The sequence below is a fragment of the Podarcis vaucheri genome (genome assembly GCF_965113315.1).
Source record: "Podarcis vaucheri genome assembly, chromosome: 14".
Lineage (NCBI taxonomy): Eukaryota > Metazoa > Chordata > Lepidosauria > Squamata > Lacertidae > Podarcis > Podarcis vaucheri.
Genome location: NC_138752.1, coordinates 857,570 through 879,325, shown reverse-complemented (window position 1 = coordinate 879,325; position 21,756 = coordinate 857,570). Strand labels below are relative to the sequence as shown.

At 49.6% G+C, this 21,756-nt stretch overlaps 1 protein-coding gene across 4 annotated transcripts in view; it reads left to right on the top strand.

Annotated features, from left to right (window-relative positions):
* The window catches only part of SNX33 (sorting nexin 33), a 57,811-nt gene extending 42,512 nt beyond the window's left edge, over positions 1-15,299 (top strand). For 2 of the 4 annotated variants that reach the window (XM_082198065.1, XM_082198064.1), the window contains one exon: positions 6,855-7,939. In XM_082198065.1, coding sequence (XP_082054191.1) covers positions 6,855-7,108 — 254 coding nt within the window. In that variant the 3' untranslated portion in view covers positions 7,109-7,939. Of the gene's footprint in view, positions 1-2,906; positions 6,557-6,854; positions 7,940-14,086 lie in introns of those variants that run through there. The other 2 variants (XM_082198063.1, XM_082198068.1) reach the window with 2 other exon arrangements.
* Positions 15,300-21,756: the final 6,457 nt, after the last annotated feature.

The window sequence follows — 21,756 nt, the reverse complement described above, 5'->3', positions numbered from 1 at the left end:
GCATAACTCTATACTCGTAGGTGCCCAGTGGCGTGAACATGGCTGTCTTCCACTCATCTCCCTCCCGCATGCGAATGAGGTTGTACGCCCCCCGCAGGTCTAACTTGGTGAACACTCTGCCCTTCCGTACCTTTGCGAGGAGGTCGTCGATTCGGGGCATGGGGAAGTCCGATGGCTTGGTCACACTGTTTAAGATGCGATAGTCCACGACCAGCCTTTTTTGGGGCGTGTCCCGCTTCTTCACAAAGAATACAGGACTGCCCCCCGCTGCCTTGGACTCCCGGATGAAACCGCGCTCCAAATTATGATCTATGAACTCTTTGAGTTCCTGCAGTTCGTCCTCAGACATGGAATACAGCTTCCCTTTAGGCAGCGCCGCCCCCGGCAGCAGGTCAATTTTGCAGTCATATGGTCTGTGGGGGGGTAGCCTGTCTGCCTCCTTCTCGCAGAAAACCTCCAAAAATTCTGCGTACTTGTGGGGAATCGCTTGGAGCGTGCCTAGCAGCAGCTGTGACTCCTCTTGCTCCCCTTCCTGCCGGGGCATGATGCAGTGTTCAGCACAAAAGGAAGAGCCGAAGGTCAGCTGCCTCTGGTACCAAGCCAGCGTCGGGCTGTGCTTGTCCAGCCAACTCATGCCCAATACAATAGGCGTGTCCGACAGTTGAGTGACGTTGAAGCTGATGATTTCCTTGTGATTTCCAAGCCGCAGCACCATAGGTGGCGTCTGCTTCACCACTCGCCCCCCTAGCAGCTCCCTGCCATCCACCGTGACAACCTGCAGGGGCAGCGTGGCAGGCAGCAACTGTATATCGTGCCTGTCGACAAAGTCCTGCCCTATGAAGTCTGCATTGCTTCCCGAGTCGACGGTGATTGGCACGTCCATGGTGATTCCATTGGGTAGCTGGAGCGATGCGGTGAGCCTCACTACCGGCTTGGGCGGGAGGGGGTCCATGGGCGGTAAATTCCCTGGGGATTGCTTCACTGACACGTCTGGCTGGGCCCCAGTGCCTCTTCCTCCAGCCAGACATCGTCGTTTCCCTGCTGTGGTTCTCCTTGCTGCGTTGCTGCACTCACCATTGCCGAAGCTGCAGTGTGCTTGTGGAGCCTCCGGGGACACTCTTTCGCCATATGCCCTGGATCCTCGCAGATATAACACTTCCTGTTCCCTCTAGGAGGCTTCGCTTTCACTGCTGCCGGTGCTAGGGCTCTGGCTGCTGACTGAGCCCTTGCACTCCCAACCTCCATCGGTTCCACCCCTCCCCCTGTTGGAGGCGTGGATTGCGCACGCGCTGCTTCTCTGGGAAGGAAGGAGGAGCCCCTGGCTGGTTCGCGCCCGCTGCGCCCTTCTTCCCTGCTCCACGGACGTTCTTCCAGCCGCACCCCCACCGCCAGCGCCCTCTGAACGATCTCCTGCGTGGTCCGGGGTCTCTCTCCCCTCGCAATCTCATCTTTAACCGAGCTGTGCAAGCCCTCCCAGAAAAGGTCTCTGACAGGAGTCGAATCTCTGTCCCATTCCAGGGCACTGACCAAAGCGAAAAAGCGGGCATGGTACTGCCTTACGCTGGCCCTCCCTTGCCTTAGTCCATGCACCTCCTTCCGGGCAAGATCCACGTCAATGCTTGATAAAAAACACCCATCCATCGCTTTAATAAAGGCGTCCGCATTTTGGAGCGCAGGATCCTTATCTCTCCACAAATTGCGCAGCCATGCTTTTGCGTCTCCATGCAAATGGGACATGATGAACCCCACTTTCTCTTGTTCATCTCTAAAGTCTTTGTGCAGTAGTTGCAGTGCACACATTACGTCTGCTCTAAAGTTAGGGTACTGTTGCAAATTCCCATCGAAGTGAGAGACCAGACCGCCTGTGCGTCTCCCCAGCCCAATCCCCTCTGGTTTGGGTGTCTGTTGCCCTTGCTTCGTAAGCACGTCCAACCTGACCTGGAGATCCCTGTAGGCGGCAGCTGCGTCCTCCTCTCTCTTCCGGGATGCCAGCGCCTCGGCATTCAGTCGTGACACTGCTTCTCTGAGTTCCGCTATTTGCTGTTCAGCCGTCATATTGTCTGCCGTTCGTGAGCTCGCTTGTAGGCACCCGCTTTCTCTCCTCTCCGCGAGGCCGTGGATGCCCACAATTTTAAGAGACTGAGCTTACTGTCAGGGTTGCTTCCAGATCCTAGCTCACAGAGGATCACGCTAGCCAGCGATCATTAAATAAAAGTCTTTATTGAGTTACAGTCTGCATCCTCAAGCTGCTGCGTGCAACGCTACGTCTTATGCTTAGATCGGCGAAGCTCCGTCTGAGTCTCCGCCCCTTGTGCACCAACTTAATATCCTAGCCCTGCTCCACCTTTTCCGCCTGACAGTTCTCCTCTGGGTCCCTCTGCCCCCCGGGGTCTCTTCCTTCCGGGATTCTTCTGACGCTGACCCCCCGGACCCTTCTGTCTCCTTGCGCCGGGCTTTAGGACCTGGCTCCCTTTCCGGGCTGCCTACTGCGCCACCTTCCTGTGCATTTGAACTTGGCGCGCGCGCCCAACCTTCCACTTTCCGTCTAACCGTCACTTCGCTCCCCGATGAAGGTGTGGCCACTCCTGACTCGTGCCCTCCCTCCTGTTGCGAGCTGCCAGCGCTTGATCCCTGGCGCTCTTCCTCTTTCCTACTCTCTGGCGGTGACGCTGGTCCCGATTTCCAACTGCTCCCCTCTGAGTCCCCTCTGGCTCTATCTTCCTGGGGTGTCCCCCTAGTCTCCCCCCTTGCCCTGGCCACTGGTGCTCCTTTTTGTGAATCTTCTGATTCACTGGAAAGACTCGGAGATCTCGGGTCGTCGTCATCACTCATCTTTTCTTCTGCCTCCTCCCCCTCGCTCTCTGTTTCCTCCTTTGCCCTCGCCTCTGCTCCTGAACCCCTGACAGGTAAGCTTAAGCTCTGGGTTTGATGGGGTGTATCCAAATACCTTAGATCATGATACCCATTTATGCCAATAGGCCTATTCTAAGTACAACTAGCACTGGATGCAGCCCAATGAACTTAGATGGTGGCTTTTCAACTGTGATCTGTATTATGTCCCAGCCCTGCTGCCTTTGTGGGGGCTTTTCTACCCCTGCTGCCACCTGGGGCAGGGGCCTGCCCCAAAGTCCTATACTCTGGAAAGACCAGGAGGCAGGAAAAGTCATGGTTTCCTGAAGTGAGGCAACATTCTGCTGGCACATGGGAAGCGTCGAGAGTATGCAAAATCTTGCTGAATCTTTTTGTCTAGACACTTATTTTTGACATTTAGCTGCTTATTTTTGGAATAGTTTCATTTTGTTCTCCTTCAGACTGGCAGAGGAAGGATTTGAGGAGCAAATTAAGCTTGTCTACGTAGGGATTTGGGGGCTGGATTAATTTGGAATTGTTCTGATTATCTGCTTTCTGTTCACTGAAAAAACCCCAAGTCCCTGTGAAGATAACAAGAGTTGGAATAAAGACAGGCAAGATTCAATCCAGAGAAGATTTGGCTGAAGAAAGTAGCTGGAGAGGAGAGCCTAATGCCCAAGAATTTTTAACCAGGTCAGGAAGGGTGTTGCCCCAAATGAGACTGAAGGGCAGCCAAGATTGGGCAGAACATCCTCCACGGAAGAAAATAAGGACGTCCTCCTGGCACTCCTGTTCCCACACCAAGGATCACTCTGCAAGCCCCATTCTCTTCACAGTTAAACCTAATTGAAGGCTTGGTGGCTTTGCTGTGCCTCCACAATGGAAGGCAGACAGGCTTCTGAACCCCAGGTGCTGGAAGCCGCAGGAGGGGAGAGTTGCTCTGGTGCTCAGATCCCGCTTGTGGGTTTCCTTTGGAGGCATCTGGCTGGCCCCTGGGAGAACAGGCGAGTGGACCAGGTGGGGCTTGTCCACAAGACTGCATCATAAGGTGGCAATCTTTTCTTATTTGTGAGTTAAGTACTTGGGAATAAGTACCATCAAACTCAGAGGATCGTGCTGCACAGTTACCTGGTTTGCAGTCTTCAAAATCTAACTACCTAATACCAATAATTTCGAGACAGAATAAATTTGCTGGTGCAAATGCAGATGCCATGGCAATAGTGGCACAAGTTTTGCAAGCAGATGTGAACGGGTGCATGCAGTGAGAAAGTACAAAACCCAATCAATTATAGATGGGGAGTATGTTGCAAATGACAGCAGGTGGCCTGGTTTCTGCACTCTTCAAATGCTATCCCTTCTTTTTGTGCCCAGAAGATGCGGTTTTATGCCTGAGTAAGTCCGAAGGGTGGCCACTGTGCAGCAGCGAGAGCAGAAGGCAGTCCGCTGTGCCTGCCTCGTGTATTAGGCAGTCCATCTGAATTATTTATTGCCAAAAACTGGGTTATTTCTTCATTTGCATTAGCGTGAGGTGGCAGCTGGATAGTGAGGACTCTTGGCTTCATTCTTTATAGATTCAGAATCTTGCGAACACGAGGAGAGTCCTGCTGAAGGGATTCCTCTTGCTTGCTTGGGGGCTGGCCCAAGACATTTTGTTGCCTGAAGCAAAGGATAAGATGGTGCCTCCCTCTCCTTCTGCATGCATCTTCTTACGAGACCAGCAGTTAAATTTTATTTGTGATTATGGGGCAACATCTTCCACTGTACCTGAGGGTTGCAGACTTGCTTGGGGGCCCCAGAGCAAGCTACTTGAGGAGACCCTGGGAAAATGGAGATGGCTACGGCCCCCAGATTCTCATTCTGTCTAATGGTAGGGCCAGCCTTGTTCTTGGCCTTGTCTTAGACCAATAGTCCTTTTCACTCGGGTGGCATTGATGTTAGCTAGCCTTCCAGGCTTGGTGGTTGAGTCTCCCCCCAGTTATAAGTCATGGTAATCTGAGAAAATAAAGAACCATCTCCCTATCTCATGCTGGAACTGCTTCTTTAATATACCCCAAAAGAGAGCATGAGAGATGTTTCCTGTAAGAGCTTCATCCATTTCCATATATCTGGTGATATTTCTGGGCTGTGTGTGCTTAAAGAAATACTAGAAAATATATTGGCATGCTCACCCCACTTCTCCTAGCTAGCTAGCAGATTAATTAAATAATTAACTGCTTGATTGTGAAAAAACAAAAAAAGCAGTTTACAGAAAAGATATGTTTGAGCAGACCACATATAGGATTCCACTGTTAGTAAACTTTAGATCAACCACATTTTTCTAGTTTAGATGCAACAGGAAACTATAGTTAACTGTAGCTTCCTGGCTTTTTTGCTTGCGTGGGCAAAAGCACAAAGCTTGTTTATATCAAAGGTTATTGATATGACAATCCAAATGTGGCCCCTCTCTGGCTTTCCCAGTCTGTCTTGCTTGAGGTCAAACTGCACTTTTAATTATTTATTTCCACACTTAAGAACTAGATTGCATCATGCTTAGCTTGGAGAAGAGGGACCGTGATTTTAAGGAAGATATAAGGAAGTCAAGAAGTCAAAGCAAGATCAGAACACAGAGCAGTCTTTTTGCAACCTTCTGGTTCCAAAATTAACTTAAGCCAACAAGAAACCCTGACCTGTTAAGGCCATGGTAAATATTGTGGTAATCATTACTACCTTGGAATGTGAGACAGTTTATTTGAGATGGTTAGGTAGAACTGAAATGGTTTGCATTAGCGTAAAATAAGAATCAGGACAACTGAGAGCAGGTTTAGGCACCAGTAAAAAATAAAATAAAAAATGGGCCCCTCAGCAAGGGCGGAATGGCTAATTTTTATTTTTTTTACAAGGCTATAGAATAAATGTGCAATTTTATTTTTATGTTAAGAATAGATATGATAATATTTGTACTTGTTGAGAATATTAAGAGCCTAATGACTAATATCAATAATATCAACACCCCCATGATTGTAGTCAAACAAACCTTATACTTTAAATGTTAAACTTGTACATGTAACACAACACAATGTGCACTATACAAGTTTGTTGCATTTGCACAGTGTTCACTTAGAAAAACATACAAATGCAACTGTGCATAGTAAGATGTGTCTGGGCTGTCACACTGTCAAAGTGCAGAATCAGATATCTGTATAGAGTTGAAAATGCTTGGTTCACAGCACAAGTTTACAAGAATGTTACTCAGGATTGTGCATGCATTGGACATTAACTGTATATTCTGTTGAGAATGACATAAAACATGCCAGTTAGGCACCAGAAAATTGTACCAGCTCCCCACACCCCGCTCTCATTGGCCCTGGTAAAAATGTGCCAGGTATCCACTTGCAATGTTTCTCAACCTTGGGTCCCCAGCTGTTGCTGGACTACAACTCCCATCATCCCTAGCTAGCAGGACCAGTGGGAGGAGATGATGAGAGTTGTCGTCCAACAACAGTTGGGGACCCAAATTTGAGAAACGCTGATAGAGGGATTAATACCCAGTTTATTCTGCAGCCACTGAGCGTGCTCAGTCCTCATTGGACTCTTTTCAGACTGTGTTCTCATTTCTGCTTCTGTAAACCTCAGGTTTCCCTTGGGCCTGGGTGTTCATCAGTTTTGTTGAATTAATTAAACTAAATAGCTTTAATTGGATTTTGAATAAATGTGCAATTAATTGTTACTGGTCTGAATTTTACTGTGTTAATATCTTCCTTAGTGGGTCATGCAAACTGCTATTCTGAATGATGCTTTTGTAGGGTTTGATAGGGGGCACTGGGGATGAACCAAAGGGGTGGGGTTGGGGTCGCCGAAAATGAAGTTGGAACCACTGGTTTAAAACAACTGTGCATTCATAAAATCACATCCAACGCAAACGGTGCCTTTTAAAAGGGGAGACCGAGGATTATGAGTGGGGTACCCTCCATCTAATGGTGTTGCCTTTGCCTGCTGTCTCTCTCTGCCCCGCTCCCCCCGGGCAGGTGCCTTTGCCAAGGTGAAGGAGAGCCAGAGGATGAGCGACGAGGGGAAGATGGACCAGGAGGAGGCAGACGGGATCCGCAAGCGCTGCCGCGTGGTGGGCTTTGCCTTGCAGGCGGAGATGAACCATTTCCACGAGAGGCGCATCTTGGACTTCAAGAGGATGATGCAGTCATACCTCAAGCAACAGATCATCTTCTACCAGAGAGTCAGTCAGCAGCTGGAGAAGACCTTGCGGATGTATGACAGCCTCTAGTACCTCCTGGCTCTCATTTGCCTGGCAGGAGGATGAGCTGGGCTTGCATTTTCCTCTGTGCCTGGACAAGAGTACATCTGGGCATGAGAAGTGTCCCTTCCTACCATACAGCCAGGCTTGTACTTTTAAGGGGGTTTAGGAATGGGAGGGTGAGGTGGAGGCCTCATTGCCAGGTGGACTTGGGTGCCTTCAAGGCCCCTCAGTATGCACACAATCAAAAAGGGAAGCTTGCAGCACCAGCAACCCAACTCCATGTTGTAGCTTCTCTCTTCGTCCGAACTGAATGGAGAGGCAAAACGGCATTCCAGCGAACACACCATCCTGTTGTCCTCTGCTCAGGGTTTGCTGGCTTCCCAGTCTGCATTGTTTACAGAGGAAGTGAGAAAATATGTTTTGTAGACGAATTGGAAACAGAACTTTTGTCATCTTGGAGTTTATTATTTGTTTTCTGCTGCTTCTCAGGCTTGATCTTCTAGAGTTTTCTCATCCTAATTGTGCCCAGTTCCCCACTGAATTGGTGAATGAGATCAGGGTTGTTTGCTGCTTATCACAACAGTACTTTCTAGATAGGTTGTGATGAGCTTAAATAAGTGTTTTTTTTAAAGGCAGAGGGATTGGAATGTAAATTTTGGTGCAACAGAATGGATCTTTTTGGGAAATCACACAAACACACAAGGTATCAGCACCTTTGTATTTTTTTCTAAACTGTTCACAGAGATAACTACAGGATTATTATTTTTTGTATTCTAAAATCAAAACAATACTTGGGAACCACATTTTTATGTTCTGCTTGGTTTGTTACTTAAAGTGTATTTTGGGGCAAAATTCAAAGGGTCCGTTGTATCGTCATTAATTAGTTTTTTAAAATGGGTGCAGGAGCTTTTGTTTATGGTGAACTGGGGCAAAGGGTGGTCTGAAAAAGGTTCAGACATGTTGACATGCTGCGTTGCCTTGGCAGAGGGAGGCTGCACAGGGGGGAACCCCATTTGACTCTTTGTACTCAGGCTAGTGATATGAAAGGGTGGGTGGCCCCTATTTCTATCCTGCTCTTCCCCCTCACTTCCCAGGAACTGCCAGCCTGTGGCTGAGGAGCCTTTGCTCATAGCCTGGGGACGAGGCTCGCTCTTGACATCTTGAAGATCATAATGCACTCCCTGAACTCGGGATGTTGAGCCCATTCTGGACAAGCTCCCGAGGGCCACATTTCAGGGGTGGGCGGAGCCAAAGGCAACAGTGGGCAGAGGAAACATGAGGCTGGTTTCTACACACTCCTCTTTTATCCTCCACCCAAAGAAGTAAGAGGCAACATGGGAGTTCCAGGATGCAATACATGCAGGAAGGCGGGGGGGGGGGCTAAGAGAAGGGGGCGGGGCTGGGGAGAATCCCATGTGTCAGATAAGTTCCCCACCCACATCAAAGCATGCACATTGATGCACAGGGATTACATGACCCTTTGATTCCCTTCCAACTCTGTATAATTCTATGATTCTGTGAACTTTTTCAGGGTTCCTGAGAGCATGAAATGAGCTGGAGACACACAGTCTGATCTGAGCTTCAGCCGAACACCATGCATGCCTCTCCCTGCCCCCATGTCATCAATGCACATTCTACAGCTTCTAAGAGACACTTGGACATACAGAAATGCCTTGTAATGAGAAAGGCTTTTGGTCCCTGTGGCCCAGTATTGTGGACTCTGATTGGTAGGGTCTCCATAAGGGCAGTAGCTCCATGGTGGAGTGTCTGCCTTGCCTGTCCAAGGTGCCAGGTTCAATCTCCAGCATCTCCAGGTTGGACCAAGGATGCCTCCTGTCAGAAACCCTGGAGAGCTGCTGCCAATCAGTGTTGACAGTATTGAGCTAGATAGACCAGTGGCCTGATTTGGTATAAGGCCATTTCGTATATTCTCATTAAAGAGTGGTCATTTCCAGCTGTCCCACTTGAGAGCCATCTAACTCAGAGAGCCTTTGGCCTTGACAGTGCCTGGGGCTGATGGATTTGAGAGTCACAGGTTCGCTATCCAGATGTGCTTGGACTCAAATCCATCAGTCCCAGCCAGCATGACCAGGGATGACAGTTGTAATTCAGCAGTTACTGGAAGGCTGCAGATTAGCCACCCCTGTTCTAACTGAAAATGATTGAACCTGGGGCTCTGCATGCAGAGCATGTGCTTTATTGCCAGGCGAGATGGTACTCCTGTAACCACCTTTTGCATTTCCTGTGGCTCACCAAGCATAGTCATGCATATTCAAGTGTGTGTTTTCTCACCCTTGCAGAAGCTGTTGCAGCATCTGAATCCTCCCCAAATGTGGATTATGAGCAGGTGTGGTCAGTAAGAAAGTGGGAGGGGCAGAGAGGGGTGGGGGGAAAGAGGACATATTTGCAAATCCTTTGGAAAGGGGAAACAGAGGCAGAGAGGTATGTCTGTGTCAACCTTGATTAGCAAGCCTGGACTTGACATGAAGAGATTTCAGAACGGAAAGGATTTGGCAGCAGTGATGGGAGGCCTCCGGCCAGATAGGGGTGCCCTGCAGTCACACCCAGCCGATGAACCAGAGATTCACCTTCCTCGCTGCAGTGGATTGGGAAGCAGGTCCTTGCTGCAGGAACAATGATGTCGAAGTTTAAGGAGTGTCCCTGTTTTCATTTGCAAAAAGTTGAAAGTCCGAGTCACATGGGCAGGTGAGGTGGGAATGGGCGAATGCAGGAAAGGGAGCAACGACAGGAGCAAAGAGCTACGGGTGGAGCGTGACCTCTTGTTATTCAAAGCTACTTCACAATTGTGCCTACAAGACAGGATTCTGAGAAGAGGGGTGGATGTCCATGTCCGTAGGTATAAATTGCTTCCAGGCAGGCGCCTTTCCTTGGCTGATTGGGAGGAGGTCAAAGTTAGTGGAGTTAGTTACTGTCAGCACTTGCTGGCTGATAGAGTGGCCGGGTGCGTGGGCTTTGTTTTCTCAGGGAAATGTTGAGAACAGGAAGCAAACCAGGCCTGGCGTGGACTTACTCCAGAGTTTCTCGCGGTACCAGAATGTTGTTTTAAGCCTTGAGTCAGTAACTCCTGCTGCTGAAAAATGCAGAGAAGCAACAAGTAATTTGCTTACCGATGTTCTTATGTCAGCATTGTGATTTCCATGTCATTTTCATAAACCAGGCAGACCCAATGTGCACCAGTTCTGCAACATGAATTTCCTGTCCCAGTCAAAATACCACACAGCCCTGGCACAGTGCTTATGCCTAGACCTCTGACGCATGCGGCCTCTGGAACAACAAGCTTCCTTCTACTTGTGCTCCTGTTTCAGATCATTTAGCCCGTTCCGAAAGAAGAGTTTCAAACTTCTGTAATCATGAGAACTAGACACTTAAGCCAGCAAACAAACCTCAGATCGTCTTGCACACTTTGATTGCACACTTTGGGTTCTAAGACAGTGATGGGCAGCCTCTGGCAGAGGCAGATTTAGGTTCAGTTGCACTGGGCACAGAATCTGATGGGGCCACAATTATGATGTAGAATGGAAGACTAGAGGCCGGGGTGCCAAATTTTGGCATCGCACACATGGCACCACTGAAATTTGAGGTCTGCCACTGCCCATGGCTCTTTGGATGTTGCTGCAATGCAACACCCATCATCCCTCACAAATGTTCCTGGGTTGCTCTGCTACTTTTGCCTGGCATGTGGCCCCTGGAAAGTTGTCCAGAAGGCAGTGTGACCCTCAATCTGAACCCCCACCCCATCCCTGGTATAGGATGATGTTGGTCTCCAGGATCCTCAAGTCTGAGCCAGCATGGGCAATGGTCAGGAATGATGGGAGTCCAACAACACGATGGGTATACAGGGTATTCTGTGTTTTTGTTTCATATGTTTATGTTGTGAACCACCCTGTGGTCTTCGGATGAAGGGCGGTATACAAATTTAATAAATAATGATGATGACGTTAATGATAATATCTGGAGGGCCAGAGTTCTACTGCCCTGATCCAACCAGTCTTCCAATATAGCGTCCCTTACAGAAGTGTGTGTTTCCAGGGGGGATGGATTTCTCAGTGGATTTTTGCTAGCAGCAGCAGGGCAGGACCCTGGCAACGTCCCCTTCACCTGCTGCGTAACTAAGTAGCTATGAGGAACTTGACAGCTCTACCTCATATTTTAACCCTGCCAGCTGGAAGGTGGGCAGCCATCTCTGATTATGTTCCCTTCCCTGTCCTCCATATCATCAGACCCAGTTTCTGACACGATGGCTGGGATTTTGAGCTGGGATTCACTAAGCTTCATTCACAGAGGTGGAACTTGCGGCCCTCTGGTGTTGTTGAGCTACAACTTCCAACAGCCCCAGCAAGTGTGACCAGTGACCGGGGCCAATGGGAGCAACACCCAGCAACATCGGGGGGGGGGGCATGCAAGTTGCCCCATATATTCCAGCTCTGCTAACCCTGGAAAGAGAGAGAGAGATGCAGAGCACTGAAGCATCACCTACCCCTGACTACAACACGACAACCACTGCTGCGATTTCACCAAGCAACACCTGCTCCAGGTTGGGGTTTGCAGAGGACAAGCTTTGATGGAGTCCAGGGTAGTTTGCAGGAGAACAGGACCATGGTTAGCTCCCTGCAGAGGTGGCATCTAAGAGCAGAAGAGCAGGTGTTGCTCTGGCAATAGACTACAGGCAACTTCCCACTTACGACTGACAGTAAGAGCTGTTCGACTGGAATTTGCTGCCAAGGAGTGTGGTGGAGTCTCCTTCTTTGGAGGTCTTTAAGCAGAGGCTTGACAACCATATGTCGGGAGTGCTCTGATGGTGTTTCCTGCTTGGCAGGGGATTGGACTCGATGGCCCTTGTGGTCTCTTCCAACTCTGTGAGTCTATGATTCTATGATTCTATTCTGTGGGGGTTACTTTTCTGGCCCCCTGTGCAAAAGTGAAAGCATGTAAAGTGGGGAGCATTCTCTAAACATTCTTTAAAAGTCCTCTGCTACTCTCGTTTCAATCCATATAAAAAAATACTATATCCAAAAATATCCACAACTCAGATTGAAGCTATAGGGCTGGCCAGAGGCCGGAGGATGTGAGGGACAGTGGCTGCTTCACTAGAGGTGCCAACTTGTGAGGGTAATTGGGGGGGGGGCAATCTCTAGAATCCCAACCATGGGAACTTAGCAACTTCATTTAAGGAAAGATTAGAAAAATTCATGTAGGTGCTATTATAGGCACCTTCAAATATCTGAACAGCTGTCATATGGATGATGGAGCATGCTTGTTTTCTGCTGCTCCGAAGAGTAGGATGGCTTCCTGACCAAACATCAGGAAGAACTCTCCTTCACTAGAGGTTTTTAAGGAGAGGTTGGATGGTCATCTGCCAAGAATTCTTTAGCTGAGATTCTTGCACTACAGGGGATTGGACTAGATGAGCCTTGGAAGTCCCTTCCAACTCCAAAGTCTGTGATTTGTTCTCCATCCTCCTTCTGTGATGTGTTTTTTTCTTGTGTGTGTGTGTGTGTGTTTAAAATTAAGCCTGAGGGTAAGGACCATTAATAATAAAGCAATGTGTAAGTTGCTGTGGGAGCATTTTGGGGCTTAAGAGTGGGATTAATAGTTGATACAATTAATACAGAGTACAAATAAGTAAATAATAAGGCTATCAGTGGCCTTATTATTTAGTCATTGTGGCTAAATGCTACCTCCAGATTTAAATAACATGAGCACCTAGTAATGTAAGAGGAACCTGCTGGATCAGGCCAGTTGGACCCTTCTAGTCCAGCATCCTGTTCCCACAGTGGCCAACCAGATAGAATTGGAAGGGAAGCCGAGAGTCATTTTGTTCAACCCCAACTCAGAAATCTCCATGAATTTGTCTAATCCTCTACTGCATTTTGTGGGAGTGAGTTCCATGGTTTAACTCTGCACTGTGCACAGATGGACTTCCTTTTATCTGTCCTGAATCTTCCAGCACTCAGAGGGAGCAGGCTCTGGATACCAGTCTGTGGGGACCTCAGGTGAAGAGGGCCGTTGCCCTGACAGGCTTCCCAGAGGCATCAGGTTAGGAAGTGGGAATGTGTTGGATTTGCTTACAGACTCCATGCTGTTGTTGTGCAAGAGGGCTTAACAACTTGTTTGTGCCACATGTTGGAACCAGGCGTTCCGAGTCTGCCTGTCCTCCAGCTCCCTCCCTTCAGATCACATTCTTCCTTTCTGACCGAGTCTCGGGGAATCAAACACCCTTTCCCTCCCCTCTTGCTTGCAAGGAGAGGCAAGCAGGAGGAAGCCTATTTTCCTGCTGCTGCTGCTAGTGAAAGAAAGTGAAGCAATAAGAGATGCAGCTCTGGAGAGCTTCTCTTAAGAACCAAAGCAGAGCACCTGCTGGATCCGGCCAAAGGGGTCCAGCTGGTCCAGCCTCCTGTTCTCACAGTGGCCAACCGGATGCCCCCAAGGGAACCTGCAAGCGGGATTTGAGCCCAAGAGCAGCCCCCTCCCCTCCTGTGGTCTCCCTGTTGCTCCAGCTTCAAGACGTAGCGCAGACGCCGACTCACAGAGAGACTCACTGACTGGCCAATGAGCTCAAGAGCCCAGACTGCTGAGCTGATATCCCTTAATCATCTATAGAGGGCACTGGGCTGTTGCCATAGCAACTGACTTAGTTAACATTGCACCTGCTGGCTTATCTGAGACTGGGGTGATTCGTGTCCATGAAAAAATAGCCCTATCCTCTATGTCCAGCTGCTCCTACATCTCTCTGAGATGTCTGGGATTGAATTTGTGGCCTTTGCACAAAGCAGATGCTCTGCCACTGGGCCATGGGCCTTCCCCCAAGTCTTCCTGGGAAAGGGTCACCAGTGTCCCTGCAGTTTGCGATGGTCTTCCAGTGTCATGCAGGTCACAAAGAGATTTTCCTATTGGCATTAAAAAAAAAAAAAGACCCATGAACAATGGAGTTCCACCAGCTGCTCTGCTGCCTGACCGTATTCCTCCTGGTCTCTTCCTTATCAGGTCTGCTTCCCTCCACCTTATCTGTGATGGCCTGGGAATCTGATTCAGAATCTGAACCGGAGGAATCCCAGCCTGCACAGGAGTCCCCGCCTCCAGGGCTGGCTGAGCTGGGGCAGGGCCTTGATCCTGAAGCGCCTGCACCTGTGCCGGATCCTCAGGAGCAGGCACCAGGTGAATCAACTCTGGCTCCGGAGGCGATTGAGGACGCATTGCCTACAGGTGCGCCTCTCCCAGCCCTGTCAGGGGAAAGTGAGTCTTCCCCTGGGTCCAGTAAGCCACCGGCCTCTCCTGAGCTGCAGAGGCTCAGGGCAGAGAGGCGGAGGGAACTGGTTTCTCCCAGGAGGAGTGCTCGCCTTAAGGCCAGGAGAGGCGGGTCACCTGGGGGCCGGGACCGCCCCTGGCCTCAGAGATGATAAAGGCCAGTAAGCCCGGTCCCAGGTTGCGGGAGCAACGTCGTTGAAGAGCTGTTTCGGCCAGCACCCAGTCCTGTTCCCCCAGTGTTTCTGTCCTTGCCCGGCTCCTCGTTGTGGACCCCGCTTCGCCCGTGGAGGACTGTCTGCCGACCCTCGACTCAGGTCCTGGACCTTGCCCCACGGTAACCTCCCCCCTGGACCAGCACATTATCATCAATATTGCTTTTCTACTGCCGGAGGCTGTCGCTTTGCTGCAAGACAAGTCCCAAGCAGAGCTGGGCTTTTCCATGGAGGTTCCTGTGGAGTCATAGAGTGGGGAATGTGGAGCCCTCTGGACATTGTTGGACTACAACAAGGGAGGAGGGAGAAATTAAATTACGTTCACTTTTGAAAGTGAACCTGCCAAAATTGTGTTTTCCAAAACAATACGTGAACCAAAACACAACCACCCTGAGAAAGTTTCCAAATTTTGCAGTGCAGTTTTCCAGCCGAGTTCTGTGGAGCCTGTTCCCATTTCAGGTCCTGAAACTGAGTGGATTGGGTAGTTGGGTCTTACTTAACACTGGCAGTGAGACAGAATCCTCCATCCACCTGAGGGCAGAAGGCAGTTAATCTGGTCCTGGTAGGTATTGGGTCGGTTGGGGGGGTTTCATGTCTGTTAGATGTTCTTGGACCCAGCTAGCACCAGCCCCAGCCAATGGCAGAACCAGCCCAAGACATTTTGGCACCTGAGGCGAACCACAAAATGCCCCCCCCCCCGGGAAGAAGGAGTGAGGGCAGATCAGAAACAAGGGGAAAGTAAACCTCTGCATCAGGATCAGCTACCCATGTGGATCCTGTCACCTGAGGAAGAAGAAGAAGAAGAAGAAGAAGAGGAGGAGGAAGAGGAGTTTGGATTTGATATCCCGCCTTTCACTCCCTTTAAGGAGTCTCAAAGCGGCTAACATTCTCCTTTCCCTTCCTCCCCCATAACAAACACTCTGTGAGGTGAGTGGGGCTGAGAGACTTCAAAGAAGTGTGACTGGCCCAAGGTCACCCAGCAGCTGCATGTGGAGGAGCGGAGACGCGAACCCGGTTCCCCAGATTACATGACTACCGCTCTTAACCACTACACCACAGCTTGCCTCATGAGGAGTCACCACAGCTTGCCTCATGGGTGGCTGGTCCTAGCCAGTGGGCAGGAATGATGGGAGTTGGACTGTTAGTTCCCTCACTTTCTCATTTTGCAATCTTAAATTCAGTTCTCCACATATTTGCAGCAATGTGCAATTTTTTAAAAATACCCCTTGTGAGTGAGACATGGTCTGAATGCACAAGTGTAGCCATATGTCTGTGGAGCTGTATGTGGCTTTCCTCTTATGTAGGATGGCTGCCCAGAAATGGCATTTTAAGAGGGAATTCCTGGCAAGGTTTAACTTCGGGGTGTGGGTGGGTGTTTTTGTTTTGGTCTCTGTAATGGGGAGGAAAAGGGAACTACCTTCTTGAACCTGAGAGCAGAAGAATAGCCTGCTAGATCCAGCCAAAGGGGCCCATCTAGTCCAGTCTCCTCTTTTCTCAGTGGCCAGCCAGATGCTTGTGGGAAACCTGCAAGCAAGATGCGAGCACAAGAGCAGCGCTCTCTCCTCCTGTGGTTTCCAGCAGCTAGTATTGTGCAGGTCTGAAATATAAATTCTTCACAAACTGATATTGTGTCAGCCTGTGGTAGAAAAATAGCCTATCTGTTCCCTCACCTTCCTGTTTTTGGTTTTGTTTTTTACATTTCAACCCTGAACCCGCTTCACTCCCCCCTCTCAGCCTAGCAGGGCTTTCAAGGAGTGGCTGGCACAGCAATGAGATTGCTCAGATGGCTCCTGATGCCATCAGGCGGCTGGAGTAAAACCTGCCTCTGAGGACTCCGTGCTTTCCCTGCCAGCTACAACAGTTGCCAGCCGCTGCCGCCATATTCCATGCCTTAACACTGGAGGAAAGAAGAGAAGAAGAAGAAGCGTTTGGATTTGATATCCCGCTTTATCGCTACCCGAAGGAGTCTCAAAGCGGCTGACATTCTCCTTTCCCTTCCTCCCCCACAACAAACACTCTGTGGGGTGAGTGGGGCTGAGAGACTTCAAAGAAGTGCGACTGGCCCAAGGTCACCCAGCAGCTGCAGGTGGAGGAGCGGAGACACGAACCCGGTTCCCCAGATTACGAGACCACCGCTCTTAACCACTACACCACACTGGCTCTCCCATGCTGCCAAAATCCAGCTGAAAGCCAGCTCAGGCCCAAGATCCCAAATGGAATGCCACCCAGACATCGCCAGGAATGGGACACCTGCTGCCAACAGACACTGTATTTTTTGTAAGGGGAGGGGAGGGGGTAATAAACGCAGAGCGCTGAGCAAGCCTGCTTCCATTTAACATTGTTCTTTGTGGCCTGGCTTTGAAGTATGTGTTTGATTCCCCCCCCCCCCAATAAGTTCATGCTGTGCTGCAATGACTAAGCAATGCAGGAAAGGAAGGAAGGAAGGAAGGAAGGAAGGAAGGAAGGAAGGAAGGAAGGAAGGTAGGTAGGTGGTTGCATCTTACGGCATTTTTCAGCAATTGTGCTTTATGGAAAAATGGGTTATACCTACATGGCTGGGTTCAAGAGCTTTGCAGTCCTTGGATTCCACACTGCATTTGGGAAGGAGTTAGTTATTTCTTGCATCATGATCTCCAGGTCCCAGAAGTGAGCTAAACTGAAAGGCAAACTAAAGGCTATTTTTGTTTGCACCACTCTAATTTTTAACCCTGGAACTTTCTCTCCCCCCCCCCTTCCTTTTCCGGTAACAGACGTAATGGGTCTGTTAATAATTCAATAAAGCTGACATAGCAGGAGAGAGCTGAAAAGTCCCCATGGCTTTGTGGGAATGTTCAGAGAGGCAAGAGAGGATATATTGTTTAATGATATCCTTCCTAACTTGTATTAGCTAGTTCTATATCTTAGCAGAGTTTAAACATTCCCCCTTTTTAAATTTGCACAGCAGTTAGCTTGTTGCAGGCTCGTCTGAGCCTCTCTAAATAAGATTCCTTGTAAGATCCCTTCTTGTCCCTCTTAAAAAGAATAGACACGACAATCTTATTAAAGTCAATATAAAAGTAGTTTACTCACATTCATTCAGTTCACAGTTGGATCCCAGAAGGCAGACTTAGGTTACAAAACTATATACACATGTGGAACTAACCCATAAGGGAGTTAATTCCTAAGTGACTGCAAACAGGCAGTCACTTCTGCTCACATATAGAGAGAAACAAAACTGAGAAGAAGAGAGCAAGAGAAGAACGTGTGCTCCTTCTTGCCCAGATTAGGCCACACCTACTCTCTGGTCACATGCAGAGGAAGTTTGTCCCAGCTCAGGAGAAAACAAGAAGTTTTCTTCTGGCTGGTACAAAGCATCTCCTAGCATGTCCATTCTAGGAATGTTGTACTTGACTGCTATGTGTTTCACATCCCACAGGCTTGCGAAGAGACCCTCCACAGAGCCTGAAGAGGATGTCAATGAGCCCAAAGTCCAGAAATAAAGTTTTTAAAAGCTGTAAAAAAGAAAAGATTTCAAGGGCTCCAAAATGGGAGTTCTCGCTGCTGCTCCGCTACCCCCCACAACAACAGCTGTTGGGTGGGAAGCTGTATCACAGGGGGCTCCCCACTTATGTGCATTTCGCTTATGCTTGCGGGGCCCCAGAACGCAACCCCCGCATAAGTGGGGAGTCAACTGTATTTCAATAACTGTTGAACCTGCTCTATCGAAGGATTATTGCTTCCTTGAACAAACAAGGGTTTTTAAAAGTGACTCCTTGGGTCAGCATATAAGGGGCAATATAACAAATAAAGAAAAATATCTTCCACCTGCAATTGTGCACATATGCATAATCTATCTGCATTTGGTATCCTGTTTGGCATTGCTTGACATCACAACTCAATAAAGGCAGAACTTATTGCTACTGACATTTAAATTGCAAACAATATTGTGCAGCTTGAAACAACTGAATGCATAAAACTGACTTTTTGGAAGGAAACATTGTCTGAACCCATTAGCTATTATGCAAAATTTTACTTGCAGAATTTTCTTCAAAACAGAACAAAAACATCAAATATGCATCCACATAATTCCATAATACATGTGCTTATCTTAGAAATAACTTTAAAAAGGACTGTGATCAAAATTCGGTCTCTCTCCGATTCCAGCCTCCATTGCAGCCTAAGGCTGTGTGATCCTGAAGAGCTTCATTATACTGTATCTCTGCTTCCACAGAGCCTGGGAAAAAAGACTCCAGCTACGACCCTTCCAAGATGGTGATTTGCAATTCAGCAACCTCTCATTCATCTAAAGTTAAACACCTCATCAGAAAACAATAACAGTTAGTGATGAATTCAGCAAGCTCTTTTGCTCTTCTTTAGCTTTAATGGAGTCTTCTAGTTAAATACACACAGGCATTCTCCATTTCAGTGTGAATTAAACAATTATACTTAACCATTGAGACAAGTAGCTGACTCTAAAATGCTCTGTTTTCAGTACAGTGGTACCTCGGGTTAAGTACTTAATTCGTTCCGGAGGTCTGTTCTTATCCTGAAACTGTTCTTAACCTGAAGCACCACTTTAGCTAATGGGGCTTCCTGCTGCCACTGCACCGCGGCTGCACAATTTCTGTTCTCATCCTGAAGCAAAGTTCTTAACCCGAGGTACTGTTTCTCACCCTTGAGATGCAGCCATCATCTCCACAGACCAAAAGGTTTGAAGCTTTGTGTATTCTAATGGTTTCCTTTTTGAGGAGGTGGGGGAATGTTGCCTCAAATGCATCTTACAGCTCTGCATCCAGCCTTGCTTGTGGGTTTCCTATTGGCGCATCTGGTTGTCCACTGTGAGCCAGATGAGCCCTTGAGCAGATCCTGAAGATCTCTTTTTAGGTTTTTAAGTCCATATATCAAGTCAGCTGGTTTATAGAACTGTAGTCCAGTGTTTCCCAACCTTTTTTGGGCAAAGGCACACTTGTTTCATGAAAAAAATCTCGAGGCACACCACCATTACAGCCCCGTGACGTCAGCGCGCAGCGTCACGCCGGGAGGGACATGAATTGCTAGCAAATTACATAATCACCTCCTTGAGGGCTGGCTCATCTTCTCCGAAGGCAGAACCCCATTAATTAACAGGACAGACTCACACCATAGCCAAGACGAGGGGGGAAAACCTCAGTCATGCACAGTCATGCACATGTGGGGGCTAAATGAGGACGAAGACCGGGCAGAGAGCAGGGTTCAAATGACCCCACCTGGCCAGGACAATCCCTGGGTGCTCCCTTGGGCCACTCGCCTGACCCACCTCGCAGGGCTGTTGTTGCGAGGATAACACGGGGAGAACCACGCGCGCCCCCGGGAGCTCCTTGGAGGAGAAAGCGGGCGATGAATGCAAGCACGAAATATATGAGAGGCGACCAGGTTTTGCAGGTGAGGGGCCCCCGCCAGCCTCTGCTTCCAACACCCGGTGCAACGACGCCGAAGTTTCCCCCCGGGCTTGGCTCGGGGAGCAGCGCTGCTCCCCCCCCGGCTCCCCTTCGCCCTCCCGGCTCTCTCTGCCGCCCACTGGGGACCCCCCTCACCTGCCAAGTCCGGAGCGCCGGTGGAAGTTGCATGCATGCATGCAGGGCGCCCCGTTGCCATTGCATTGCACTGCACTCCATGCAACACCTGCACGCCTGCATTGCCTTGCACGCCCGCCAAGGGGTCTCCCCGCGCTCCGATGCGTCCCCTCTGGCGCGGATGCAGCATTGCAAAAATAACACCCCCCCCTGATGCAGCCCTACCTGGGGGGCAGCCTCCGCCTCCGCCGCTCCGCCTCCGCGGGGATCCCCGGGCTCCATCCTGCCGCCTGATCTCCGCGGGGGTGCAGGCAGACTGCGCGGGGTCTGCGCGGAAGAGCCCCTGCCTGCCCGGCCGCCGCCGCCGCGCTCATTCCATGGCCGGGAGAAGAGCGCTTCAAACAAAACGCCCGGCCCGCCAGGCCACGCTGGGAAACGTAGTTCGCGCACCCCGCACGGGCGCGGAGCCCAAGGCCGAGGGGACTACGGATCCCGGCAGCCCCCGCGCCGGGGACGGAGGGGGAGAGGCCGGGTGCAGGGATGGAGGGACGGGTGGGCGAGCGAGTGAGTGAGTGGCAGCCGCCAATCCTTGGCCGAGAGCCAGGAAGGGCCTCCCCGGAGGAGGAGGAGGAGGAGGGAGGCGCAGAGCGGGAGGGAGGGAGGGAACCCCAGGGGTCATCTAGTGACGGCGCCCCAATAGAAAATTTGACTTTTTAAAAAAAAATCTTTCGAATTTTTTAATTTTTCCCGCGGCACACCAGGCAACATCTCGCGGCACACTAGTGTGCCATGGAACAGTGGTTGGGAAACACTGCTGTAGTCTCACCCCTTGACCCCATCAAGCCCTATTTATCTCTTCTAGACAAGGGATCTGTAAACGGTGTTTCCGTGCACTCTGGCACTCATCACGGCCCTCCCCGTGCTAGTAGTGGTTTAGTCATTCTGGCCACATGGCCTGGAAAGCTGTCTGTGGACAAACGATGGCTCCCTCGGCCTGAAAGCAAGATGAACTCCATACCCCATAGTCACCTTTGACTGGACTTAACCGTTCAGGGGTCCTTTACATTTACCTTTACCTGTGACAAAAGTGCAAAACATGTTCCTCAGAGACAGGCTAAGACATTGCTGTATTTTAGATGGCTATTGTTATTTTTATTGTGATTGATTCATTGATTGATTGATTAAATTTATTAGTCACTTTTTACCGCTGGAACTCAAAATGACTTACAATATTTTAAGAAAGAAAACAAACACATACATTAAGACTAGCCAACAACAGCAACAACCACTAAATTAAAACACCCCCCCATGCAAAAATGCCATCAATAGTTAAAAGCCAAAAGGCCTGATTAAAATGGAATCCTTTTGCCTGGTGCCTAGAGCAGTGTTTCCCAACCACTGTTCCATGGCACACTAGTGTGCCGCGAGATGTTGCCTGGTGTGCCGCGGGAAAAATTAAAAAATTCGAAAGATTTTTTTTTTAAAAGTCAAATTTTCTATTGGGGCGCCGTCACTAGATGACCCCTGGGGTTCCCTCCCTCCCTCCCGCTCTGCGCCTCCCTCCTCCTCCTCCTCCTCCTCCGGGGAGGCCCTTCCTGGCTCTCGGCCAAGGATTGGCGGCTGCCACTCACTCACTCACTCGCCCACCCGTCCCTCCATCCCTGCA